Raw genomic sequence first — 23,613 nt, 5'->3', positions numbered from 1 at the left:
GGAGAAAGGAAAAGGCAAGCTTAAAAAAAACATCAGATTGTGAGCAAGGGAACTGCCATGGGGTAGAAAGAAGGTCATCCAACCTTTATCAAGAACTTATAGAAATCATGTTCCAACTTATGGTGCTTTGAAAGTTCCTGATTTTTTTTATATTTCAAAGGCAAACCTGTGCACCCAGGGAGTGAGGGCAGGGGAGGGGGAGGGAACAGCTTTCTGCCCAGCTGTCAGTTCTCTCGCTATGACTGTAAGGCAGCAGAGACCCAGTGTTCTGGAGTTCCTGACCCATCTGGAATCACACTAGTGCACATAGGACTGTGGATGGTACTTTCCATGCTGGGGAGAAAGGGTTCCAGAAGGGTTTGGGCTTTTAAATGAGACCTTAACAGGCAAATGGATAAGGTAAGGAGGCCCAAGAAGGGTGTTCCTTCAACCTTTGAAGATTGTGTAGTTCACAGGCCATCTCTCCTTTCCTTATATAACAGCAACACTGTCCATACAGGGAAGATATTATTGTTCTTGTTTTATAATAAGGTATTTGAGGCCATATTGACCGAGAGCTGGCAAGTGGCCAAATGTAGACCAGGATGTGAGCTGTTGTATTGCCTACTCTTTACCCCAAAACCATCCATGGTTCATAGTTGCTGGAGCCCAGAGAGAATAAGTAACTCTTAAGTCACACAGCAATAAATAATAGATCCAGGACTTTAAAAAAGGCATCTTGGGTCTGTATCCTATGCATTCTCCACTATTCTATGTAGGCTTCCTAAGGAGCTGTGGAAAGGTTATTTGACAACTGTTGGGCACTAAGCAGGTGTCAGGGTGAGGCCTCAGTGAAGTGGTATTCCATGACTGTGTGCAACACACCTGGGTCTGCGATACCTACCTGAGAATGTGCCACAGACTCTTCACTATATGGCAGGAGCTGCCTTTTTTTTTTTAGGTGTCGCTTCTGAAGTTTTATCTTTTTATTTACCTTAAGGCCCACTGGTGCCAAGGACTAGAAGATAAAATCAAAAGGAATAAAATATCGTTAAATAGTATCACACAATGGGTCTGTATGAGACTTCTATGGCATGGGGTGGAATTTGAAAGTCTTAGACAGCTGAATTACTAGGTTAGAGAAGAAAGGGCACTGTCATTCCAGGGAAAGTACAGAAGGCAGCTCAGAGTCCCTGTGATGGAGAAACAAAATGAAAGACTGCCTTGTGACATGAAATTGACATACACCTTCTCTGTGGTTTCCATAGCATTAGAGATGGTCTTCTTAAACTCTGGAGTGATTCGTAGTGCCTTGGAACATTTACAGTAAATAGTGGGCTCCCTTGAATATGCAGAGGACAGCAGATTTCTATAAGCAGTAATAAGAGAGAATTGAGGAGACCTGGTAACCTTTGTCTTCACTAAAGTCATAGCATTTGAGTTGGAATTGATCGAACTTATTTCTAATTTCTACTGCAATTGACCCTTGACTGTGGGGGTGAGGAGGGCTGGCCCCTCATGCAGGAGAATATCTGTGTGTAACTTGATTCCCCCAAACTCCTAGTAGCTCACTATTGACCAGAATCCTTCCTGATAACATAAACAGTTGGTTAACACATGTTGTGTGCACTATATGTTTAATATACAGTATTCTTACAATAAAGTAAGCTAGAGAAAAAATATTTAAAAAATCATAAAGAAGAGAAAACACATTTAGTCCTGTACTGTATTTATTTAAAAATTCTGTGTGTAAGTGGACCCGTATAGTTCATACCTGTGCTATTCAAGGCTTGACTATGTATTTTATGTTACTCTGCAAAACAATTTTCTGAAGGTATTCTTTTGGCAGAATCAAGCAGCATAGAATATTTCATTGGGCTGGAGCAGAAAACACTGGTCATCCAAATTCTCCAGTGGTATGCTCACTTTATTCTGAGCGCAGTGTCACTAACTGCATAGAAGGGGTTTATGTGGTTAGCAAGATTTAGTCTTGTCAACTGTGCCTGAGATTTTAATTATCTCTTTGTTGCAACAGGCCCTATCAATACTGTACAAGAGGTTGGAGAGATTGATGGGAAAAAATAGGTAAGGTTTCTGAGTTAGGCCTCAGTTACAGTTTTCAGTATGTGTGTATGTGTGTACATGTGCACAGAGGTATTCTGAGAGTCTAGTGGCTTTCTTCATTTTCTTCCACACATGAAGAAAGACAATGGACCTGTAAGATGGAATGGTGACCTTTATGAAAGAGAGGCTCTTTCTTAGCCTGGGCTTCCTTAGATTGAAGGGCCCAAAGAAGGAAGATGGTGTGTAAGGTCCCTTCCAGCTCTGCTTTTGGAATTTGTGATTCAATCTGATAAATGAAGGCAATGATAATTATTCTAGAAGTGGTCCAATCTGACATAAGTTAAATTATTTGATTAAGGCTTCACATTTGGGCTAACAGACACATGGAAAAATGTTCATCATCATTAGCCATAGATTCAAATCAAAACCACACTGAGATACTACCTTATACCAGTTAGAATGGCCAAAATCATTAAGAGAGTAAACAACAACTTTTGGAAAAGATATGGAGAAAGGGAAACCCTTTTATACTGCTGGTGGGAATGCAAGTTGGTGCAGCCACCTTGGAGAACAGTGTGGAGATTCCTCAAAAAATTAAAAATAGAGCTACCCTATGACTCTGCAATTGCACTACTGGGTATTTACCCCAGAGATATAGATGTAGTGAAAAGAAGAGCCTATGTTCATAGCAGCAATGGCCACAGTCACAGAACTGTGGAAAGGACCAAGATGCCCTTCAACAGATGAATGGATAAAGAAGATATGGTCTATATATACTACGGAGTATTACACCTCCATCAGAAAAGATGAATATCCAACTTTAGTATCAACATGAACAGGACTGGAGGAGATTATGCTGAGTGAAATAAGTCAAGCAGAAAGAGTGAATTATCATATGGTTTCACTTGTGAAGCATAAGGAATAACATGGAGGACATTGGGAGAAGGAGAGGAGAAGTGAGTTGGGGGAAATCAGAAGGGGAGATGAACCACAAGAGACTATGGACTCTGAAAAACAAACTGAGGGTTTTGGAGGGGTGGGGTGGGGGGTTGGGTGAGCCTGGTGGTGGGTATTAAGGAAGGCATATGTTGCATGGATCACTGGGTGTGGTGCATAAACAATGAATTTTGGAACAACGAAAAAAAAATTTTTAAAAAGTCAGCACGTAAAGTTTCCTTAGAGCTGGATCTAGATCGAGGGGATGGATCCTTAGCCTCGTGAGACTTCTGGTCTATCAGATCTCCTGCCATCTTGCAAGTATTGAGCCCCTACCGCATGTGAAGACCCCGGTTTAGGCACCAGGGATATCAGAAGAGGTCTTTCTCCCTGAAATGTCCTCTCCTCTTGGTTTTGGTGATGCCAGCTTCTGTGGGCTTTCTTCTACGTCTTTGGTAGCCTTCCTGGACTTCCTGAAACCACATGTCACGTAAAACAAACCTATTTTCAGAGAGAAGCAGGTCTGTGTTGCTCTCTTCATACCATGTCCTCTTTAGCTCTAAGTTCCAACTGCACCAGACACTGGTAATGTCTGTAGGCAACTCCTCACTGCAATGCAGAGTGATAGACCTTGTGTTTCTTTTCAATATCTCCGAGAGATGGTTCTTTCTCAAAACAAAGTTTGAACAAGTAATTGGGTGCGCAAGATGAGGCCAAAAATCAACCCTGGTATCTCCTAAGTTGCTTTTGGAAAACTGATGTAATTGCCCAGTGCCTTGGTTTTCTGGTTGCAAAATGGAAATAATATTTGCCAACATACTCCCTTCTCCATGTTAGAGCTCATCAAGGTTCAGCACTACTGCACAACCCTCCCTTCCCAGGCCATTCTTGTGGCATCAGTCTCCATCTACAGACCAATGAGTCCATCCCCCTGGGTGCCCAGCAGACTGCTGGGCGTGGCCTCATTCCTTTCCCTGTCTGAATGTCCAGTCAGTCACAAAGCCCTAACAAGCCTCCATTTTCTCTGCCACTGGCTTTCCTCCTACTGGCCTTCTCCAGATGTCTTGCTCTCCTTCAGTGCATTCTTCACACCTGTGGTGTCCTGAGGGCTGGGGGCAGAGGGAGGAGACGTGTCCAGGGTGCATTAGGAAGGAGGTACATTGACTGTAAAGAGTTTAAAAGCAGTAAGAAAACCTACTAAAAGTTACCTACTAAACCTATTATCACCATGCAAAGGCAAATCTAAATGGTTTCAGCAATGAAGTACTCATTGCTGGAAAAGAAAATCTTTTTTTTTTTTTTTTAAGTTTATTTATTTATTTATTTGACAGAAAGATCACAAGTAGGCAGAGAGGCAGGCAGAGAGAAAGGGGGAAGCAGGTTCCCTGCTGAGTAGGGAACCCGATGCGGGGCTCCATCCCAAGACCCTGAGATCATGACCTGAGCCAAAGGCAGAGGCTTAACCCACTGAGCCATCCAGACGCCCGTGGAAAAGAAAATCTTAACCTAAGTTGTATACAACTGTTGCAGTTGCTCTGGAATTCTAATAATTAATATATGAGCTTTAAATGAATCCATTTGCAATACTTAACCCTTTGATAAACATTGTATTCTACGTGGAAATGGATCCTTGAGTTCTCAGTAACACAGCGGGCCCCTGACTCACATGGCCTCATGAATCCACATCTTTTGAAAGTTTAGTGCATGATTGTGTGTCTTCTGGAGCATCACATTCAAGTATTTAAATGGCTGATCCAAATTTCACGATCACAGCCCAGGGAATATAAAGATAAAGAGTTACTTTAGGGACACCTGGGTGGCTCAGTTGGTTAAGCAGCTGCCTTCGGCTCAGGTCATGATCCCAGCATCCTGGGATCGAGCCCCACATCGGGCTCCTTGCTCCGCAGGGAGCCTGCTTCTCCCTCTGCCTCTGCCTTCCACTCTGTCTGCCTGTGCTCGCTCTCACTCTCTCTCTCTCTGACAAATAAATAAATAAAATCTTTAAAAAAAAAAAAGAGTTACTTTAGTTCCATTATTTCATATAACCACGTAGAGAATTTATATGCTTAAAATTTTCAACAGCAGAAGTTTGATATGTCCGCTTTTTGCTCATACACGAAATGATTTGCTGATTTTAGATGATGTCTTAAGAAAGTATATTTAAAGGAATTGCAACTAAACCCAAACAGCTCCAGGAAACAATAATTGTTGGAAATCATTTTGCCCTAGAGAGAATGGGGAATGTTAAGAATGACCCATCACATCTCCACGAGGTGGCCAGAGTGATCTTTTTTTAAAACTCAAGATGGATTCTTGCTTAAAATCACTGGGTTCTGACCCTTATCCAAGGCCACAAGGCCTCATGCAGTGTGACCCTTTGCCACCTCATCTTGGGTCACCGCACCCCCCACTGTGCAAATGCAGGTCACACCAGCCTTTCTTCCCTTCCCTGTGCCAGGCTCTTTCCCTTCTCCCTTCCATGCGGATTCTCACATCAGCACAAATGTCTCTTCCCAGAGAAGGCTTCTCTAACTCTGACATTACCCTTCATACAATCTTCCAGCATCTTTACTCCATCATTGGTCAGGGTTGCTGGTGACCTTGCACACATGACCCTCCCTTGGAGGTCTGCCTCTCCCAGCTGAGCAGCCTGAGAACAGGGTCTATGTATCTATGTGTTTACATCTCCACATGCACCACAGTGCCTGGTACTTGCTGGTGCTCAGTAACCTTGATGGCACAAGAGAGGACACCTGGAATGGGCCTTATCCTGAGGGTGCTATTGGAGGGGATCTCCTTAAGGTCTTTGGTTTTATTTATTGTTATTATTTTTAACTCCCAGGAAAGCAGGTCTGGATCACAGACTGCTGCATCCTACAGGATGACTGGCTAGTGGCTGCGGCTGGCCACCAGCCCCGTTCTCTCTCTCTGCACTGCTGCCGCCATGTTGTCCAGGCCATGACGGAGCAAGGGCCGAAGGACTTCTCCAGAGCTGTGGGGCTGCTTTTCAGGTATCAGTACTGGCTGCACACCTGACACTGTTTCTCCCGGGGGGAACAGTATGGATTGCGTTTTGATGGCTTTCTCCCTCCCTTTCCTGTCACTCCGCATAAAACATTATCTCTTTGGCATAAGACTACACACAAATGTAATCTGTTGGATGGGTAGTACATTTGCTTGGTGTAAAAAGTGAAAAGAGTGTGAAGAGCTATCCTCTGAGACTGCGCCCAGATCCATGTTGTATTAGCTGGGGAGGATGGTCATAGCAGGGTACCACCAACAGGCTTATGGGGTTATAGGCCCTCCCATACCAGTTCAACCTCATCTTCACTAATTACATCTGCAATGAACCTATTCCCAAATAAGGTCACATTCTGAGGCACTGTGGATAGGGCTTCAAAATGTAAAGTTTTGGGAATCACACTTCAACCCATAACACATATCCCCCATTATATTTTAATGTCTGATTCAACTTTCATGCAGGTAAAAAAGTACTTTATAATTATCTGAGCATAGATGACTTTACATAGACACTCCAAGTAATTTTTGCACAGTTTTAATATGTGCTGAATTTCTCAGAAATGCAAGTACCATACTTACTGAGTTTGTTTTGTTTGGAAATTTACAAGGAGTTGTTCATGTCTGGAAAATTGGGACCACTATGATAACACACTGAAAACATGCTTCATTTACAGAAAAATGTCAGGATCCTGCAACTGTAAAAATGATCTGGAGTGTGCTTTTCATTTTGTTACACAGTTTTCTTCTTTTGAGGTGAGAAGAATGGGATTGCAAATGTTCTAAGCCAGATTTACAGATATTCCCAAAATAGTCCCAAAAATATTATGGGAAAAATACACAAAGAGATATGTATGTACTCACACATACATATATATGACACATTCATGATCTATGCATAAAGTTAAATATTTGTAGCTTTGGGGAGGTTTGGAACATAATGATTTTGTACAATATCTTGAAGATTTAAAATTTTCTTTTTTTTCTTAAAGATTTTATTTATTCATTTGACAGAGATCACAAGTAGGCAGAGAGGCAGACAGGGTTTGGGGGGGGGCAGACTCACTGCTAAGCAGAGAGCCCGATGTGGGGCTCGATTCCAGAACCCTGGGATCATGACCTGAGCCAAAGGCAGAGGCTTTAACACACTGAGCCACTCAGGAGCCCCGATTTAAAATTTTCTTAAAGATTGTTAGTTGTTATTGGTCCACTTCTTTAATTTTCCTCCAGTTCCTGGGGGCTCTGTCTTTTCTGCACTGTTTGGTCCCCAAGTTTTCAAAAGCCCAACATTTCTAGTTGTGTCTTTTTAATGGTGGGAAACATTCCTGGGATTTCGATACACAGATTTTAAGACAGTGAGGTGCTGAGTGCCTCATTTAGCATATGCACCCAGTTACATATTTGTTTGAAAATTTCAGTCTGAAAGAAGCATTCAAAAGGAATTTTAAATACTTAGGGAGAGTTTCTAACCTTCATCTGAGATTCAAAGATTAACAATTTAGGAGGACAGAAGGTGCCCGCTCTCTGTTGACATTCATGGATCAATTGGTGTGCAAATATTGGATTCTTTCCTGCTATAATAACAGGCAAATAGCAGCAAATCTACTCTCCAGTAAAGCACAATTACAAAATAATCAAAGGGGTCTTTGCACCCTTTTGTGTGTGGGTTTAGAATTCCTTTTAATCCAAGGATATAGCACATAGTAGGGGCTCAGTAAAAAAAATTTCACCAAGAATCACATTACTCAGCCATAAAAAAGAGTGAAATCTTGCCATTTGCCATGACGTAAATGGACCTAGAACGTATTATGACAAGTGAAAGAAGTCAGAGAAAGACAAAATCCATCTCACTTTTATGTGAAATCTAGAAAACAAAGCAAATGAATAAACAGATTCTTAAATACAGGGAACTGGTGATTTGCCCAAAGGGAAGGTGGGTGGGGGCATGGGTGAAATAGATAAAGGGGACTAACGGGTACAAATTTCCACTTATAAAATATTAAGTCCCCAAGGTGAGAAGTACAGCGTAGGAAATACATTCAGTAATATTGCAATAACATTACATGGTGGCAGTTGCTGGATATACTTAAGGTGAGTCCTGAGTAATGTGGAGAATTGATGAATCACTATGTCCTACACCTGAAACAAATATAACATTGTATGTCAATTACACTTCAATAAAAACTATAAAAAGAATCACAGACATTTTTTCCCCAGAGCTAAAAGGACTCTTAGGGATTATCTACACTGTTCCACCTGCCAGTCATCTTCCCTCTTTCAAACTGACCATTACTGAAGTCCACAGAGATTAACTGAATTACTGGTGATTGCTCATATATACTTGGCCACTTTGAGGAATCTTGCAAAAAACAGTTGTCTTGCATTTGTACATGAATGTCTTTGAGGACTTAACTTATGAGCCACCATATGGCTCCCTGAGGAGTGTCACCTTCAAGAACTCTATTTTTTGCATTTTTAGCACTTCTTTTGTCCACTTCACATATCATCAGTTATTAAACTTTAGGGCTGAGCATTCTTTATAGTTACATTATCAACTGAACTCTTCATGAGTGCACATGAGATAAACTTCTCAAAGAACTTGGACTTAGGGTTCTTGTCATTGTTGGGGAGTTGTCATCGTTCTGAGTAACTGATTTGTGTTTACTTTATGGAAGGTATGACGATGCTTTCTGCTTTGTCTTAGAAATTCCTTGCTAGGAAACATAGACTTAAATCTGTGAAATTAGACATATTCATAGGACATAGGATGTTATGACTTACATTTTGTAAACTAACCTAAACTTTGTTCTCATTTTATTTTTCTTCCCTTTTTTTTGTTTATTTCTATTTTCTTTCTTTCTTATTTTTAATCTTATTGAACTGTGGGTATTTTGAAGTTCCTTTTCCATATTGTACTTAATAATCTTCTTTGGATCTATTATTCATTCCACAGCAAAATAGGCAAGGCCCACGTTAGCAGTTGTGGTGAGACAGGCTTAAGACATAGAGAATCCGATTAGCTGCCTTTTTAATATTGAATAAAGCATTGGGTCCCTGCCAGGTAGAAAGAATATGAAAAGGATTCAGGTTTCCCTCAAGTTCTAAGGTCTCTTCAGCTAACTGGGAAAATAAATGATCATATTTAACATTATGTATATATACATATAAATATATATTAAAAATATAGTTTATCTTAAAAATGTAATATATCAAGTGAAATTAACCCAGAATTCTCTCTAGTGGATGGGGTTTATAGGCTCAAATCTGACATGAAAACTATATCATTTTGTGACTTCACCCCAGTGATCAGAATGTTCGATTAGCTTCTATTATAAGTTTTATAGTCCTTGCTCAATGTTTAAAGAGGGCTCTGTGTCACTGAATTTTGAACAAAAATTCAGGCTACATTCCAGCCAATCATTCTGGTTGGTAGAGATTTTTAGCAAACTGAGGAGACAGCCCCCAAAATTGCTTGGAAAAGTAGGCTCAAAATTGTTTGGGGTGATTTAAATTGTCTTTTTTATGAATTCACAGATCATAATCCTAGAAATTAAGACTAGAAATGTTGATGAGAATCGAACCCATATTATTAATATCTTGCATAAAAATCTGTAAATATTTGTGTTTTAAGTATTTATAAAATTTAAGGGGATTTGGATTATTAGGATAAAGTCCTTGTGATTCAAATTTAAAGAGCGTAATTGAATAAATGATTTATACATGGAAACTAGGATTTGCAGCCATGCCAATCCAAGCCCAGGTTTTTCTCCTCCTCCATGCGGGATACTCTAAGAAAGTAACTGATTAGTGTAACTCAGTTGCTCTCCAGTAAATAAGTTAATGCTTCCTTTCTGGGTGCTGTTTCCTTTTGTATACCAGCTGTCTCATTCTGTCTGCCTGTGCTGTGTACTTTCTTACCCCCGTGTGTTTCTTCATACTGTTCCGGATAACCACCACCAGGCCTATCTCTGCTCGGAAAAATTCAGCCCAGCCTGTAAGGCACAGCAGAAATGTCCCCCTAGCTGACATCTTCCCTCTGTCCCTCCTCCCTAAGCAGGAGCAAGATGTTCAGCAGCCTCTGTGGTGTTCTACCTTCCTTGCCCGGGAGGAAGTATGTGTGACTGTCAGCTGTGTGAGCCCACATCCATAAAGGGACAGATCATGACCTGGGCACAGTGTCCATCCACAGCAGTCGCTTAATGCCTGCTCAGTTGAGCTAACCAAATGAGTTAAATTGGCATTCAGTATGCTGACCAGCCAGATCCCAGATCATAACTCAGCCAGCTCTTATTTAGGGTCCTAAAATCATGGGGATTTGAAATATAATCTAGTTCTGTTTCAAATTCTTCTGTTCTGCAGAGAATTTAACTCGAAGACAGACTTTTGTAGCATGACATAGCACGATAGCCACGGATCCTGGACAAAACCCTTCATTTTCAGATGCAGAAACTGAAGATTCTTTAAAGTATAAAAATGTAGATATCAAATTTCTTTTAAACATGACAAGACTCAGCAATACAGATTCCCATTCCTGAAAAGTGTCCATTGAGTGGCATGGCCCCCCATGGTGGCCATGGTCCTCAGCACCCCTGCCTTTCCCTGATGCAGAAGCTAAGTGTCAAGATGAGGGCTAACACTCCAAAAAGAGGACGCTGTTGTACCGTGGTAATACACCTGGCCTTCTCCCCTTGTGTATGCTACTTGCCTGCCCCTGAAGGCAATTACTCGAGGCCCCAGATTTGCAGCAGGTGTGGATCTGTGAGGTGGGAAAAATATTGTTTACAAATCAAACTTCATCTGAACTGCATGTAATTTGCATGCAATTCAGAGAAATGCACCAACTCTTTTGTGCATCAAATAAACACACCTGATTATAATTCTTTGGCCTTGACAAAGAGCTACATCTTAGCTTGGCATACAATTTTGAGAGCTCAACTTGTCCTATTAAAATTGTGTAAAAATTTCTTCTTTTTATTATGACATTTACATTCATACAGGTGAAGACTAGGTTCAGTGATTATTTTTCTTCCGCAAGTTACGTTTTTCTGGTTTTCTTTTCCCACATGGATAAGATTGTATCACTTACACAATTTTTATATGAAAATAAAACTGTTGCCAAGACAAGCTGAAGACTGAGCAATATTAATTTTTGTGAGACACATGGTGAGTTCTTTAGAGCTATCAGCTGAGCCTTTTTTTAATCTTAGAAAGTTTTCCTTTTTAGACTCTGAGTCTTAATTCTAAACATTATATGAAGAATTAAATTTCAGATGAAGTAGAAAAGCTCCTCAGTGTGACCTCAATGTCACTATTCAGCCAAGATCCGCTCTTTGGCTTCAACTCTGGCCTCAGCCTTTGAAAGTCTAAGTACTAAATCATCACTTCAGTGGCATTTCTGGTGTCCTTGGACTTGTGCATGACCAAGTGATCAGTTTGGTCACGACCATATGTAATCAGTGTAACTAAAAGGGAGATCATGTAGACTAGCTGTTAATATCTGAATATGCAGTTGTAAATACTACACATGTAATTGAGGGTAGAAAAGCTCAGATATTTTATATGTTGAGATATAAGAGCATAATTTTTACTGCAAATGTTAAATGTTACAATAATGGATAGTTGGGGCCATAGTTTTATGTATAAAACTATTATTTTAAAATCTTAAAAAAGGAAAAGAAATTGAAAGTTTATATGTTTGTGTGTGTGTGTATGTGTGTGTGTGTATAAAGATTTTATTTATTTATTTGACAGAGAGAGAGAGTGAGTGCAGGAACACAAGCAGGGGGAGTGGGAGAAGGAGAAGCAGACTCCCTACCGAGCAGGGAACCCAATGTGGGGCTCGATCCCAGGACCCTGGGATCATGAACTGAGCTGAACTGAGCCACCCATTGCCCCCAAAATTAATACATATATTAAAGAGAGAATAAATTTGCCAAATAGTTTATGAAGAGTATTTTATCTTTTGGGGGCTTACAACTACTTATTAAATTAAAAAGTAATTAACTGGGGGAGGAGTCAAGATGGCGGAGAAGTAGCAAGCTGAGACTGCTTCAGCTAGCCGGAGATCAGCTAGATAGCTTATCTAAAGATTGCAAACACCTGAAAATCCATCGGCAGACCGAAGAGAAGAAGAACAGCAATTCTGGAAACAGAAAAACAACCACTTTCTGAAAGGTAGGACCGGCGGAGAAGTGAATCCAAAGCGACGGGAAGATAGACCCCGGGGGGGGGGGGGGGGGGGGGCGGCTCCCGGCAAGCGGCGGAGCAACCGCGCACAAAATCAGGACTTTTAAAAGTCTGTTCCGCTGAGGGACATCGCTCCAGAGGCTAAACCAGAGTGAAGCCCACGCGGGGTCAGCGTGGCCTCAGGTCCCGCAGGGTCACAGAAGGATCAGGGGTGTCTGAGTGTCGCAGAGCTTGCGGGTATTGGAACGGGAAAGCCGGCTACAGAGACAGAGCCGACAGTAAGCTCGCAGCTCGGTGTTACCTTGAACCGGTCGCAGGCTCGGTGAGCTCGGAGCGTGGCCGGAGGTCAGGCAGACGGGAGTAACTGGGCACTGTTCTCTGAGGGCACACTGAGGAGTGGGGCCCTGGGCTCTCGGCTCCTCCGGACCGGAGACCAGGAGGCCGCCATTTGTATTCCCGTCCTCCGGAACTCTATGGAAAGTGCTCAGGGAACAAAAGCTCCTGAAAGCAAACCCGAGCGGATTACTCACCCCGGCCCCTGGTAACGGAGGGGTAATTCCGCCTGGGGCGGACACTTGAGAATCACTACAACAGGCCCCTCCCCCAGAAGATCAACAAGAAATCAAGCCGAGACCAAGTTCACCTACCAAGGAGTGCGGTTTCAATACCAAGGAGAGCAGCAGAATTCCAGAGGAGGAGAAAGCCAGCACGGAACTCATGGCTTTTTTCCTGTGATTTTTTTTTAGTCTTGCAGTTAATTTAATTTTTTCTTTTTCATTTTTTTTTTCTTTTTCTTCTCACCTTTGGGTAAAATTTTTTTTTTAACTGTTACCTTTTTCTTTTTTAATGATTTTTTACTAGTTTATCTAATATATATATTTTTTCTTTTTTACATTTTTCTCAGGTGTTTTCTTTTTTTAAAAAAAATTTTTTTTCTTTTCTTTTTTTTTCTTTCTTTCTTTTTGAACCTCTTTTTATCCCCTTTCTCCCCACTCACGATTTTGGATCTCTTCTAATTTAGTTAAAGCATATTTTCCTGGGGTTGTTGCCACCCTTTTAGTATTTTACTTGCCCCTTCATTTACTCTTATCTGGCCAAAATGACAAGACGTAAAAATTCAACGCAAAAAAAAGAACAAGAGGCAGTACCGAAGGCTAGGGACCTAATCAATACAGACATCGGTAATATGTCAGATCTAGAGTTCAGAATGACAATTCTCAAGGTTCTAGCCGGGCTCGAAAAAGGGATGGAAGATATTAGAGAGACCCTCTCGAGAGATATAAAAGCCCTTTCTGGAGAAATAAAAGAACTAAAATCTAACCAAGTTGAAATCAAAAAAGCTATTAATGAGGTGCAATCAAAAATGGAGGCTCTAACTGCTAGGATAAATGAGGCAGAAGAAAGAATTAGTGATATAGAAGACCAAATGACAGAGAATAAAGAAGCTGAGCAAAAGAGGGACAAACAGCTACTGGACCACGAGGGGAGAATTCGAGAATTAAGTGACACCATAAGACGAAACAACATTAGAATAATTGGGATTCCAGAAGAAGAAGAAAGAGAGAGGGGAGCAGAAGGTATACTGGAGAGAATTATTGGGGAGAATTTCCCCAATATGGCAAAGGGAACGAGCATCAAAATTCAGGAGGTTCAGAGAATGCCCCTCAAAATCAATAAGAATAGGCCCACACCCCGTCACCTAATAGTAAAATTTACAAGTCTCAGTGACAAAGAGAAAATCCTGAAAGCAGCCCGGGAAAAGAAGTCTGTAACATACAATGGTAAAAATATTAGATTGGCAGCTGACTTATCCACAGAGACCTGGCAGGCCAGAAAGAGCTGGCATGATATTTTTAGAGCACTAAACGAGAAAAACATGCAGCCCAGAATACTATATCCAGCTAGGCTATCATTGAAAATAGAAGGAGAGATTAAAAGCTTCCAGGACAAACAACAACTGAAAGAATTTGCAAATACCAAACCAGCTCTACAGGAAATATTGAAAGGGGTCCTCTAAGCAAAGAGAGAGCCTATAAGTGGTAGATCAGAAAGGAACAGAGACCATATACAATAACAGTCACCTTACAGGCAATACAATGGCACTAAATTCATATCTCTCAATAGTTACCCTGAATGTGAATGGGCTAAATGCCCCTGTCAAAAGACACAGGGTATCAGAATGGATAAAAAAACAAAACCCATCTATATGTTGCCTCCAAGAAACTCATTTTAAGCCCGAAGACACCTCCAGATTTAAAGTGAGGGGGTAGAAAAGAATTTACCATGCTAATGGACATCAGAAGAAAGCAGGAGTGGCAATCCTTATATCAGATCAATTAGATTTTAAGCCAAAGACTATAATAAGAGATGAGGAAGGACACTATATCATACTCAAACGGTCTGTCCAACAAGAAGATTTAACAATTTTAAATATCTACGTCCCCAACGTGGGAGCAGCCAACTATATAAACCAATTAATAACAAAATCAAAGAAACACATCAACAACAATACAATAATAGTAGGGGACTTTAACACTTCCCACACTGAAATGGACAGGTCATCCAAGCAAAAGATCAGCAAGGAAATAAAGGCCTTAAACGACACACTGGACCAGATGGACATCACAGATATATTCAGAACATTTCATCCCAAAGCAACAGAATACACATTCTTCTCTAGTGCACATGGAACATTCTCCAGAATAGATCACATCCTCGGTCCTAAATCAGGACTCAACCGGTATCAAAAGATTGGGATCATTCCCTGCATATTTTCAGACCACAATGCTCTAAAGCTAGAACTCAACCACAAAAGGAAGTTTGGAAAGAACCCAAATACATGGAGACTAAACAGTATCCTTCTAAAGAATGAATGGGCCAACCGGGAAATTAAAGAAGAATTGAAAAAAATCATGGAAACAAATGATAATGAAAATACAACGGTTCAAAATCTGTGGGACACAATAAAGGCAGTCCTGAGAGGAAAATATATAGCGGTACAAGCCTTTCTCAAGAAACAAGAAAGGTCTCAGGTACACAACCTACCCCTACACCTAAAGGAGCTGGAGAAAGAACAAGAAAGAAACCCTAAGCCCAGCAGGAGAAGAGAAATCATAAAGCTCAGAGCAGAAATCAATGAAATAGAAACCAAAAAAACAATAGAAAAAATCAACGAAAGTAGGAGCTGGTTCTTTGAAAGAATTAATAAAATTGATAAACCCCTGGCCCGACTTATCAAAAAGAAAAGAGAAAGGACCCAAATAAATAAAATCATGAATGAAAGAAAAGAGATCACAACTAACACCAAAGAAATACAAACTATTATAAGAACATACTATGAGCAACTCTACGGCAATAAATTTGACAATCTGGAAGAAATGGATGCATTCCTAGAAACATATAAACTACCACAACTGAACCAGGAAGAAATAGAAAGCCTGAACAGACCCATAACCAGTAAGGAGATTGAAAGAGTCATTAAAAATCTCCAAACAAACAAAAGCCCAGGGCCAGACGGCTTCCCGGAGGAATTCTACCAAACATTTAAAGAAGAACTAATTCCTATTCTCCTGAAACTGTTCCAAAAAATAGAAATGGAAGGAAAACTTCCAAACTCATTTTATGAGGCCAGCATCACCTTGATCCCAAAACCAGACAAGGATCCCACCAAAAAAGAGAGCTATAGACCGATATCCTTGATGAACACAGATGCGAAAATACTCAACAAAATACTAGCCAATAGGATTCAACAGTACATTAAAAAGATTATTCACCACGACCAAGTGGGATTTATTCCAGGGCTGCAAGGTTGGTTCAACATCCGCAAATCAGTCAATGTGATAGAACACATCAATAAAAGAAAGAACAAGAACCATATGATACTTTCAATAGATGCTGAAAAAGCATTTGACAAAGTACAGCATCCCTTCCTGATCAAAACTCTTCAAAGTGTAGGGATAGAGGGCACATACCTCAATATCATCAAAGCCATCTATGAAAAACCCACCGCAAATATCATTCTCAATGGAGAAAAACTGAAAGCTTTTCCACTAAGGTCAGGGACACGGCAGGGGTGTCCATTATCACCACTGCTATTCAACATAGTACTAGAGGTCCTAGCCTCAGCAATCAGACAACAAAAGGAAATTAAAGGCATCCAAATCGGCAAAGAAGAAGTCAAATTATCACTCTTCGCAGATGATATGATACTATATGTGGAAAACCCAAAAGACTCCACTCCAAAACTGCTAGAACTTATACAGGAATTCAGTAAAGTGTCAGGATATAAAATCAATGCACAGAAATCAGTTGCATTTCTCTACACCAACAGCAAGACAGAAGAAAGAGATATTAAGGAGTCAATCCCATTTACAATTGCATCCAAAACCATAAGATACCTAGGAATAAACCTAACCAAAGAGACACAGAATCTATACTCAGAAAACTATAAAGTACTCATGAAAGAAATTGAGGAAGACACAAAGAAATGGAAAAATGTTCCATGTTCCTGGATTGGAAGAATAAATATTGTGAAAATGTCTATGCTACCTAAAGCAATCTACACATTTAATGCAATTCCTATCAAAGTACCATCCATCTTTTTCAAAGAAATGGAACAAATAATGCTAAAATTTATATGGAACCAGAAAAGACCTCGAATAGCCAAAGGGATATTGAAAAAGAAAGCCAACGTTGGTGGCATCACAATTCCGGACTTCAAGCTCTATTACAAAGCTGTCATCATCAAGACAGCATGGTACTGGCACAAAAACAGACACATAGATCAATGGAACAGAATAGAGAGCCCAGAAATAGACCCTCAACTCTATGGTCAACTCATCTTCGACAAAGCAGGAAAGAATGTCCAATGGAAAAAAGACAGCCTCTTCAATAAATGGTGCTGGGAAAATTGGACAGCCACATGCAGAAAAATGAAATTGGACCATTTCCTTACACCACACACAAAAATAGACTCAAAATGGATGAAGGACCTCAATGTGCGAAAGGAATCCATCAAAATCCTTGAGGAGAACACAGGCAGCAACCTCTTCGACCTCTGCCGCAGCAACATCTTCCTAGGAACAACGCAAAAGGCAAGGGAAGCAAGGGCAAAAATGAACTATTGGGATTTCATCAAGATCAAAAGCTTTTGCACAGCAAAGGAAACAGTTAACAAAATCAAAAGACAACTGACAGAATGGGAGAAGATATTTGCAAACGACATATCAGATAAAGGACTAGTGTCCAGAATCTATAAAGAACTTAGCAAAGTCAACTCCCAAAGAACAAATAATCCAATCAAGAAATGGGCAGAGGACATGAACAGACATTTCTGCAAAGAAGACATCCAGATGGCCAACAGACACATGAAAAAGTGCTCCATATCACTCGGCATCAGGGAAATACAAATCAAAACCACAATGAGATATCACCTCACACCAGTCAGAATGGCTAAAATCAACAAGTCAGGAAATGACAGATGCTGGCGAGGATGTGGAGAAAGGGGAACACTCCTACACTGTTGGTGGGAATGCAAGCTGGTGCAGCCACTCTGGAAAACAGCATGGAGGTTCCTCAGAATGTTGAAAATAGAACTGCCCTATGACCCAGCAATTGCACTATTGGGTATTTACCCTAAAGATACAAACGTAGTGATCCAAAGGGGCACATGCACCCGAATGTTTATAGCAGCAATGTCCACAATAGCCAAACTATGGAAAGAACCTAGATGTCCATCCACAGATGAATGGATCAAGAAGATGTGGTATATATACACAATGGAATACTATGCAGCCATCAAAAGAAATGAAATCTTGCCATTTGCGACAACATGGATGGAACTAGAACGTATCATGCTTAGCGAAATAAGTCAAGCAGAGAAAGACAACTATCATATGATCTCCCTGATATGAGGAAGTGGTGATGCAACATGGAGGCTTAAGTGGGTAGGAGAAGAATAAATGAAACAAGATGGGATTGGGAGGGAGACAAACCATAAGTGACTCTTAATCAAACTGAGGGTTGCTGGGGGGAGGGGGTTTGGGAGAAGGGGGTGGGATTATGGACATTGGGGAGGGTATGTGCTTTGGTGAGTGCTGTGAAGTGTGTAAACCTGGTGATTCACAGACCTGTACCCCTGGGGATAAAAATATATGTTTATAAAAAATAAAAAGTAAAAAAAAAAAAAAAGTAATTAACTTATAAAGTTAAGAAAGTATCATTGCTTTAAAAAATTGTTTGGTATACCAACATTCATAATACTAAATAAAATAATTTTTAAGAGTTATAAAAAATGATAATAAAAATAAAATAAAAACAGTATTATTGGTGAATAAATGTCATATAAAATTTATGCATGCTAAGAGTAAAGTTCACGGATTTTTGATTTCAGAACATTGTCATGATCCCAGACAGTTCCTACATGTTCCCTTGTGGCTAATCTTTGCTCCTACTCCCCAGTCCTAGACAATCCTGGGCCAGGAATGTGCTTGCTCCATCAGAACCTCAACCTTAGGCAGTAGACCAACTGCTCCCCCCAACCCCCAATTCATTCAATCATCTCTTTCATCACTGTCATCAACAATGCCATTGGACATGGGTGTCACTACTAGTCGTCTGTAGTGCCTGGGTGGCTGTCAGTTAGGCATCTGCCTTCAGCTCAGGTCATGATCCTCGGGTCCTGGGATGGAGTCTTCCATGAAGCCCCCCCATGGAGCCCTGCACTGGGATCTGTGCTCAGTTGGCTTCTCCTTCTCCCTCTCCCGGCTGCTTGTGCTCTCTCTCTCAAATAAGTAAAATCTTAAAATCAAAGCAAAACAAAAAACAAAACCCAATGCCATTGGGTATAGAGGTCACCACCACCCCAAAGGGACTGAACCATCTTCCTGGAAGCACAGCGTGTGCCCTGCTTGGCAGAGCCCCATGCCTACAGAGCTGGAAGAAGCTGGGGGAGTGATTGGGGCTGTCTCATGCAAGCATGTCTCAGACTCTCACTATTCCTTCTTGAAGCTCAGCTGATGCAGATCTCCGTGCTCTGTGATTTATTGCTTTCTGTTTGTCTAATTAATTTCATCTCTTTTTTCCTTCTGGAGCTTTTCTAGTTGGTGTTTGGTCCCACCGATTCTGTTTTGTAATTGGTGCCATCACACTAGTTCTGTTTTCTGCTCTTTGCTGCCCTGAGCTGTGTTTTAGTTAGCTACTACCATATTCCTTCCTCTACATTTCTTACATGTCCTTGTGATTTACCTTTTTACAGGAGCCATGTGTCTCAGTGACTTCTTTTTTCATCATTTTTTCCTTCATTTTTAAAATTTCTATCTGATTCCTCAGTGCTAATAAGAATAATTTTTCTGGAATACCTGGGTGGTTCAGTCAGCTAAGTGACCACCTTTGGCTCAGGTCATGATCCCGGGGTCCTGGGATCGAGTCCTGAATTGGTCTCCTTGGTCAGCAGGGAATCTGCTTCTCCTTCTGCCTGCCACTTTTCCTGCTTGTGCTCTCTCTCTCTCTCTCTCTCTGTGTTTAATAAAAAAATAAAATCTTTTAAAAAAAGAATAATTTTCCCCTGCCCATGTGGAGCAATAATAATCCTTCTTTGATCTTCAAAAACTACATCTTACATACTTTTTTTTCTGATTTCTGAACTTTGAGTGAGGAAGATTGCTTCCGGTCTGATGTTTGGTAGCCAATAGGACTCCCATATTTTATTTGGATTCTCTCACTGTCTACCAACATCAGAATTCTCTTTCAGGATGTAAGCTGGAGGTCAAACAGAAGACATTTATCCTGATCAGTATTACTTTATTGAGGCAGGTCATTTTGTTCCTATTGCTTGGTTTTCTAAGAGGTTGTGTATTTACTACTGAAAATTTTGAATCAGTGTGTAGCTCCTGCTTTGTTAGAGGTAGAACATGGGTAAATTCGGTCTCCCAGTGGACCGCTTCCTTTTTATGCTCCCAGTTACTCATCATGTGACAAGATGGGATGCAATGCCCTACTGCTGGACTCATGACCTCATGGCCAAGTTGAATTACTGGGCATTATAGACTCTAAAGTGAACCCAACAATGAGGGACTGAAGAATTCCCAGGAAATAATTTTTGTAGGGAGGAAGAACTTTTCAGGAATTAGGTGTCTAGTGTAATAATGAATTTTTATGACCATGTTGCATTCTTAAGAAACCCGTACATGAGCTCCCTGGCCATCATGTTTCAGTATGACCCATCTACACCACAGTTAGGACTAATTCCTCCCAGTGATTGAAAAACATCATTAATATTGTTGATTTATATCTTTAGTTCCCACCGCTGTTATAATTTCCCCAATATGTTGGTATTTTATTTTATTTACTTATTTATTTATTTATAAGATTTTATTTATTTATTTATTTGACAGAGAGAGAGATCACAAGTAGGCAGAGGGGCAGGCAGCGGGGGGGGGGGGGTAAGCAGAGTCCCCGTTCAGCGAAGATACCGATCCGGGGCTTGATCCCAGGACTCTGAAATCATGACCTGAGCCGAAGGCAGAGGCTTAACCCACTGAGCCACCCAGGCGCCCCTGTTGCTATTTTAAAGTGTGAAGACGAAATTAGCAGCCTGTTACCATATGCTAAAAACATCCTAATATTGGCTACACTAATGAAATGTTTTCATGTTAAGTGGGGCTTTTCTTTCTATGACCCTTAAGATTTTTAGCCCAAATCCATTTCTACACTCTACATTTTCTGTTCTAGTTTGTACAATTTCTGCTCTAGTTTATACACCAGGAAATATTTTGGAGGGGTGTGTGCTAGAGCAGCAAATCTTTTTTTAACATATAGTGCTTCTAAAACTTGAACATGCACGTAAATCCCCTAGGGATCCAGTTAAAATGCAGGTTCTGCACTTGTAACAAGGTCCCGGGTAATGTCAACACTGCCGTTCGGAGCAGTAAGGTGCCAGACGAGCTGGTCTGCTCGTGATTTGGAGCCCCCATCACTCGTATCTTGATTACCGTTCAGGAAGACACAAACAGGGACAATTCTGCAATGTCACATTTCCAGACTCACTGAGGGCCTGGTGCTCTGTGACCTTTGCCCCCCAAACGGAGGTTGTTCCCAAATAGTTGCTCTGTTAATAACTGTGTTCCGTTTCATGTCCAAATATTCATGACCTTTTAATCTGGGCAGAGACTGTTTGGAAAAGAGGTGGCCACCACAGATAAGTCTTATCATTTTCATGACACCATTCATACGTTTTTATTTAAAAACCAAAGGGAGAGGGCGCCTGGGTGGCTCAGTGGGTTGAGCTTCTGCCTTTGGCTCAGGTCATAATCTCAGGGTCCTGGGATCAAGCCCTGCTTTAGGCTCTTTGCTCTGCGGGGAATCTGCCTCCCTCTCTCTCTGCCTGCCTCTCTGCCTACTTGTGATCTCTGCCTGTCAAATAAATAAATAAAATCTTTAAAAATAAATAAATAATTTTTTTAAAAAAGCTTCTAAGAGTTTGAAGTAGGGTTTGTTTGCAACAGTTGATGTCATAAAAATTCAGACCTTTCTTCCAGGCATGGATAGAGGTCACATAGACCGAGAGGTCACATAGCTCCACAGGGGATTTTTGAAAGGAACGCAGTCTTCCTAGTAAAATAGCCTAGGATGTGTTTGGCACAATGGGAAAAAGAGCCATGTTGAAAAAGTTGGTTATAGTCTAGAAGAACTGAGATGTTCATCACGTTTAATGACAATAACCGCTCCTGTTGATCTAGAAGAAATGTTGTGGGAGAACCTCCAAATAGATTCCACTGTTGTCCTTTTTCTGCCCCTTTGGACATTTTTAGGGTGTCAAACCTAAATCGGAGTTAATTTTCAGGATACGATTGCTTTTTTCCCCTGCTCTGTGCTTGGCGTCCACTATTTTCCGGACTTCTCCCCCGACATTCATTACTTCCTTATTATATTTTCCTTAGAGGACCATCTTCACCATTGGCAGTTTATGGGTAATGCTGTCACTAAGAACTGTGAGGCACGTAGCCATAAAGGCGTAACTGGACCACTTGAGACCTAACAGAAAGGACCGATAGTGGTAGCATTTTCAAAGGTGGTGCCTTCTGAAACTAGCCCGCTGGGAGTGTTTGGTCAATGGACGCAGTTAGGAAAACAGTGTGCCTGGGAAGCTTTAAGGGTCTTAGATGTTTGGAAAAACAGATTAATGCAAGTACCACTGACCCAGGTTCTGTAGCTTTGGATAAATCACTGCTGGTACTATTTAATTTCTTATGCTGTGTGGTCTTTGTAAAGTAACTAACAATTAAATTGCATTTCTATTTTCAAATGGGGTAGCTCCTTCCATGGATAATGTTCAAGACCGTCTTTTAAGTATCTTTTATCTTTCTTTTTTAGAAATGCAACAGCGTGTTGCCAGTTTAACCTGCATCCGTCCATCTGGCCCTTCCTTCCGCCTCCCTGGCCTCCTTCCCTGCCTCTTAGCGTTTTTTCTGCTCCACGTGCATTCCTTCTTATTCTCTTCATACATAAAAATCCCTTGTGGCTTCTCCACGGCTGCCTCCTGAATTTCCAGCCTTCTCACCCTGCCTGGCTGCAAACTGTGTTTAAATAAACTTTCGTGCCTTTCCATAGCATTCAAATCAAGTGACATGCACTGGCCCCTGCCCCAGCTGATCTAGCTTCTGACTTCAGTCAGCAAGCTTTGCGATATCGATCTGGACCACTCGCTTTTTCTTCTTCCCAGCATGAGCCTGTTACTGTCTTGCTGCCTCTAGCTCTTTAATCCTTCTCAACATTCACCATTGTCCTGTTTTTTGTCTACTGAGTGATGTCCCACTGTTACAGGAAATGTCACATCCAGGCAGACCAAGCAGTAACATTTTTCAAGATTGACTTTTTAATATGAATGTTTCACCACACTTAACTTCCGACTCCAATTTGCTCCATTTTTATGATTATAATTTTCATTACGTACTTACTATCTTATTAATTTTGCATCCAGGGACTATGTTCTTTTATCATGTGTACTATCAGGCTTAGTCCATAAACCAACAATTTCCCAGACAGTATTTTGATACAGTGAAAACGGGACTATCAATGAACACAATGAGAGAGCAACATAAGGTGATAGATACATGAATATATATGTGCCAAACTGTGCCTGTGTTTGAAAAAGTTAAGGAAGTGTTGTTTAATAGAGGGTATTATAGAAACAGGATAACATTTCAGTAAAATTAAGGTGAATCCCTGCTTTATCGTATTTCAAAATCAATCCATTCAGAATAAAAATATAAAAGTCATATCAGTTTATAATAAAAATTGACAAAGACTAGAACCTTTAGTCAATAATATACAACAGGGAACAACTTCATTCTTTAGGAGATAAATTGTAAAGGGATGATTGATAGCTTCAACACTATTTAAAATTTCTATACCATTAAAAAACCCCAAAGG

General features: G+C 40.7%; 1 protein-coding gene across 10 annotated transcripts in view; it reads left to right on the top strand.

The window, feature by feature from the left end:
* LOC309846376 (uncharacterized protein) overlaps positions 1-23,613 on the top strand; it is a 190,639-nt gene that overhangs the window by 108,651 nt on the left and 58,375 nt on the right. For 6 of the 10 annotated variants that reach the window (XM_082695269.1, XM_082695265.1, XM_082695274.1 and 3 more), the window contains one exon: positions 5,822-5,990. The exons of 3 other annotated variants lie outside the window; for them this stretch is intronic. Coding sequence is in view for 2 of the 7 variants with exons in the window: in XM_082695274.1 (XP_082551400.1) it covers positions 5,822-5,872 (51 nt within the window). In the remaining 5 variants the exon portion in view is untranslated. Of the gene's footprint in view, positions 1-5,821; positions 5,991-23,613 lie in introns of those variants that run through there. One more of the 10 variants, XM_082695270.1, reaches the window with a different exon arrangement.

Source organism: Mustela nivalis (genome assembly GCF_964662115.1).
Source record: "Mustela nivalis genome assembly, chromosome: 13".
In the NCBI taxonomy this organism is placed as follows: Eukaryota; Metazoa; Chordata; class Mammalia; order Carnivora; family Mustelidae; genus Mustela; species Mustela nivalis.
Note: the sequence above shows the minus strand (reverse complement) of the source record. Positions and strands in the feature narration are given on the sequence as shown.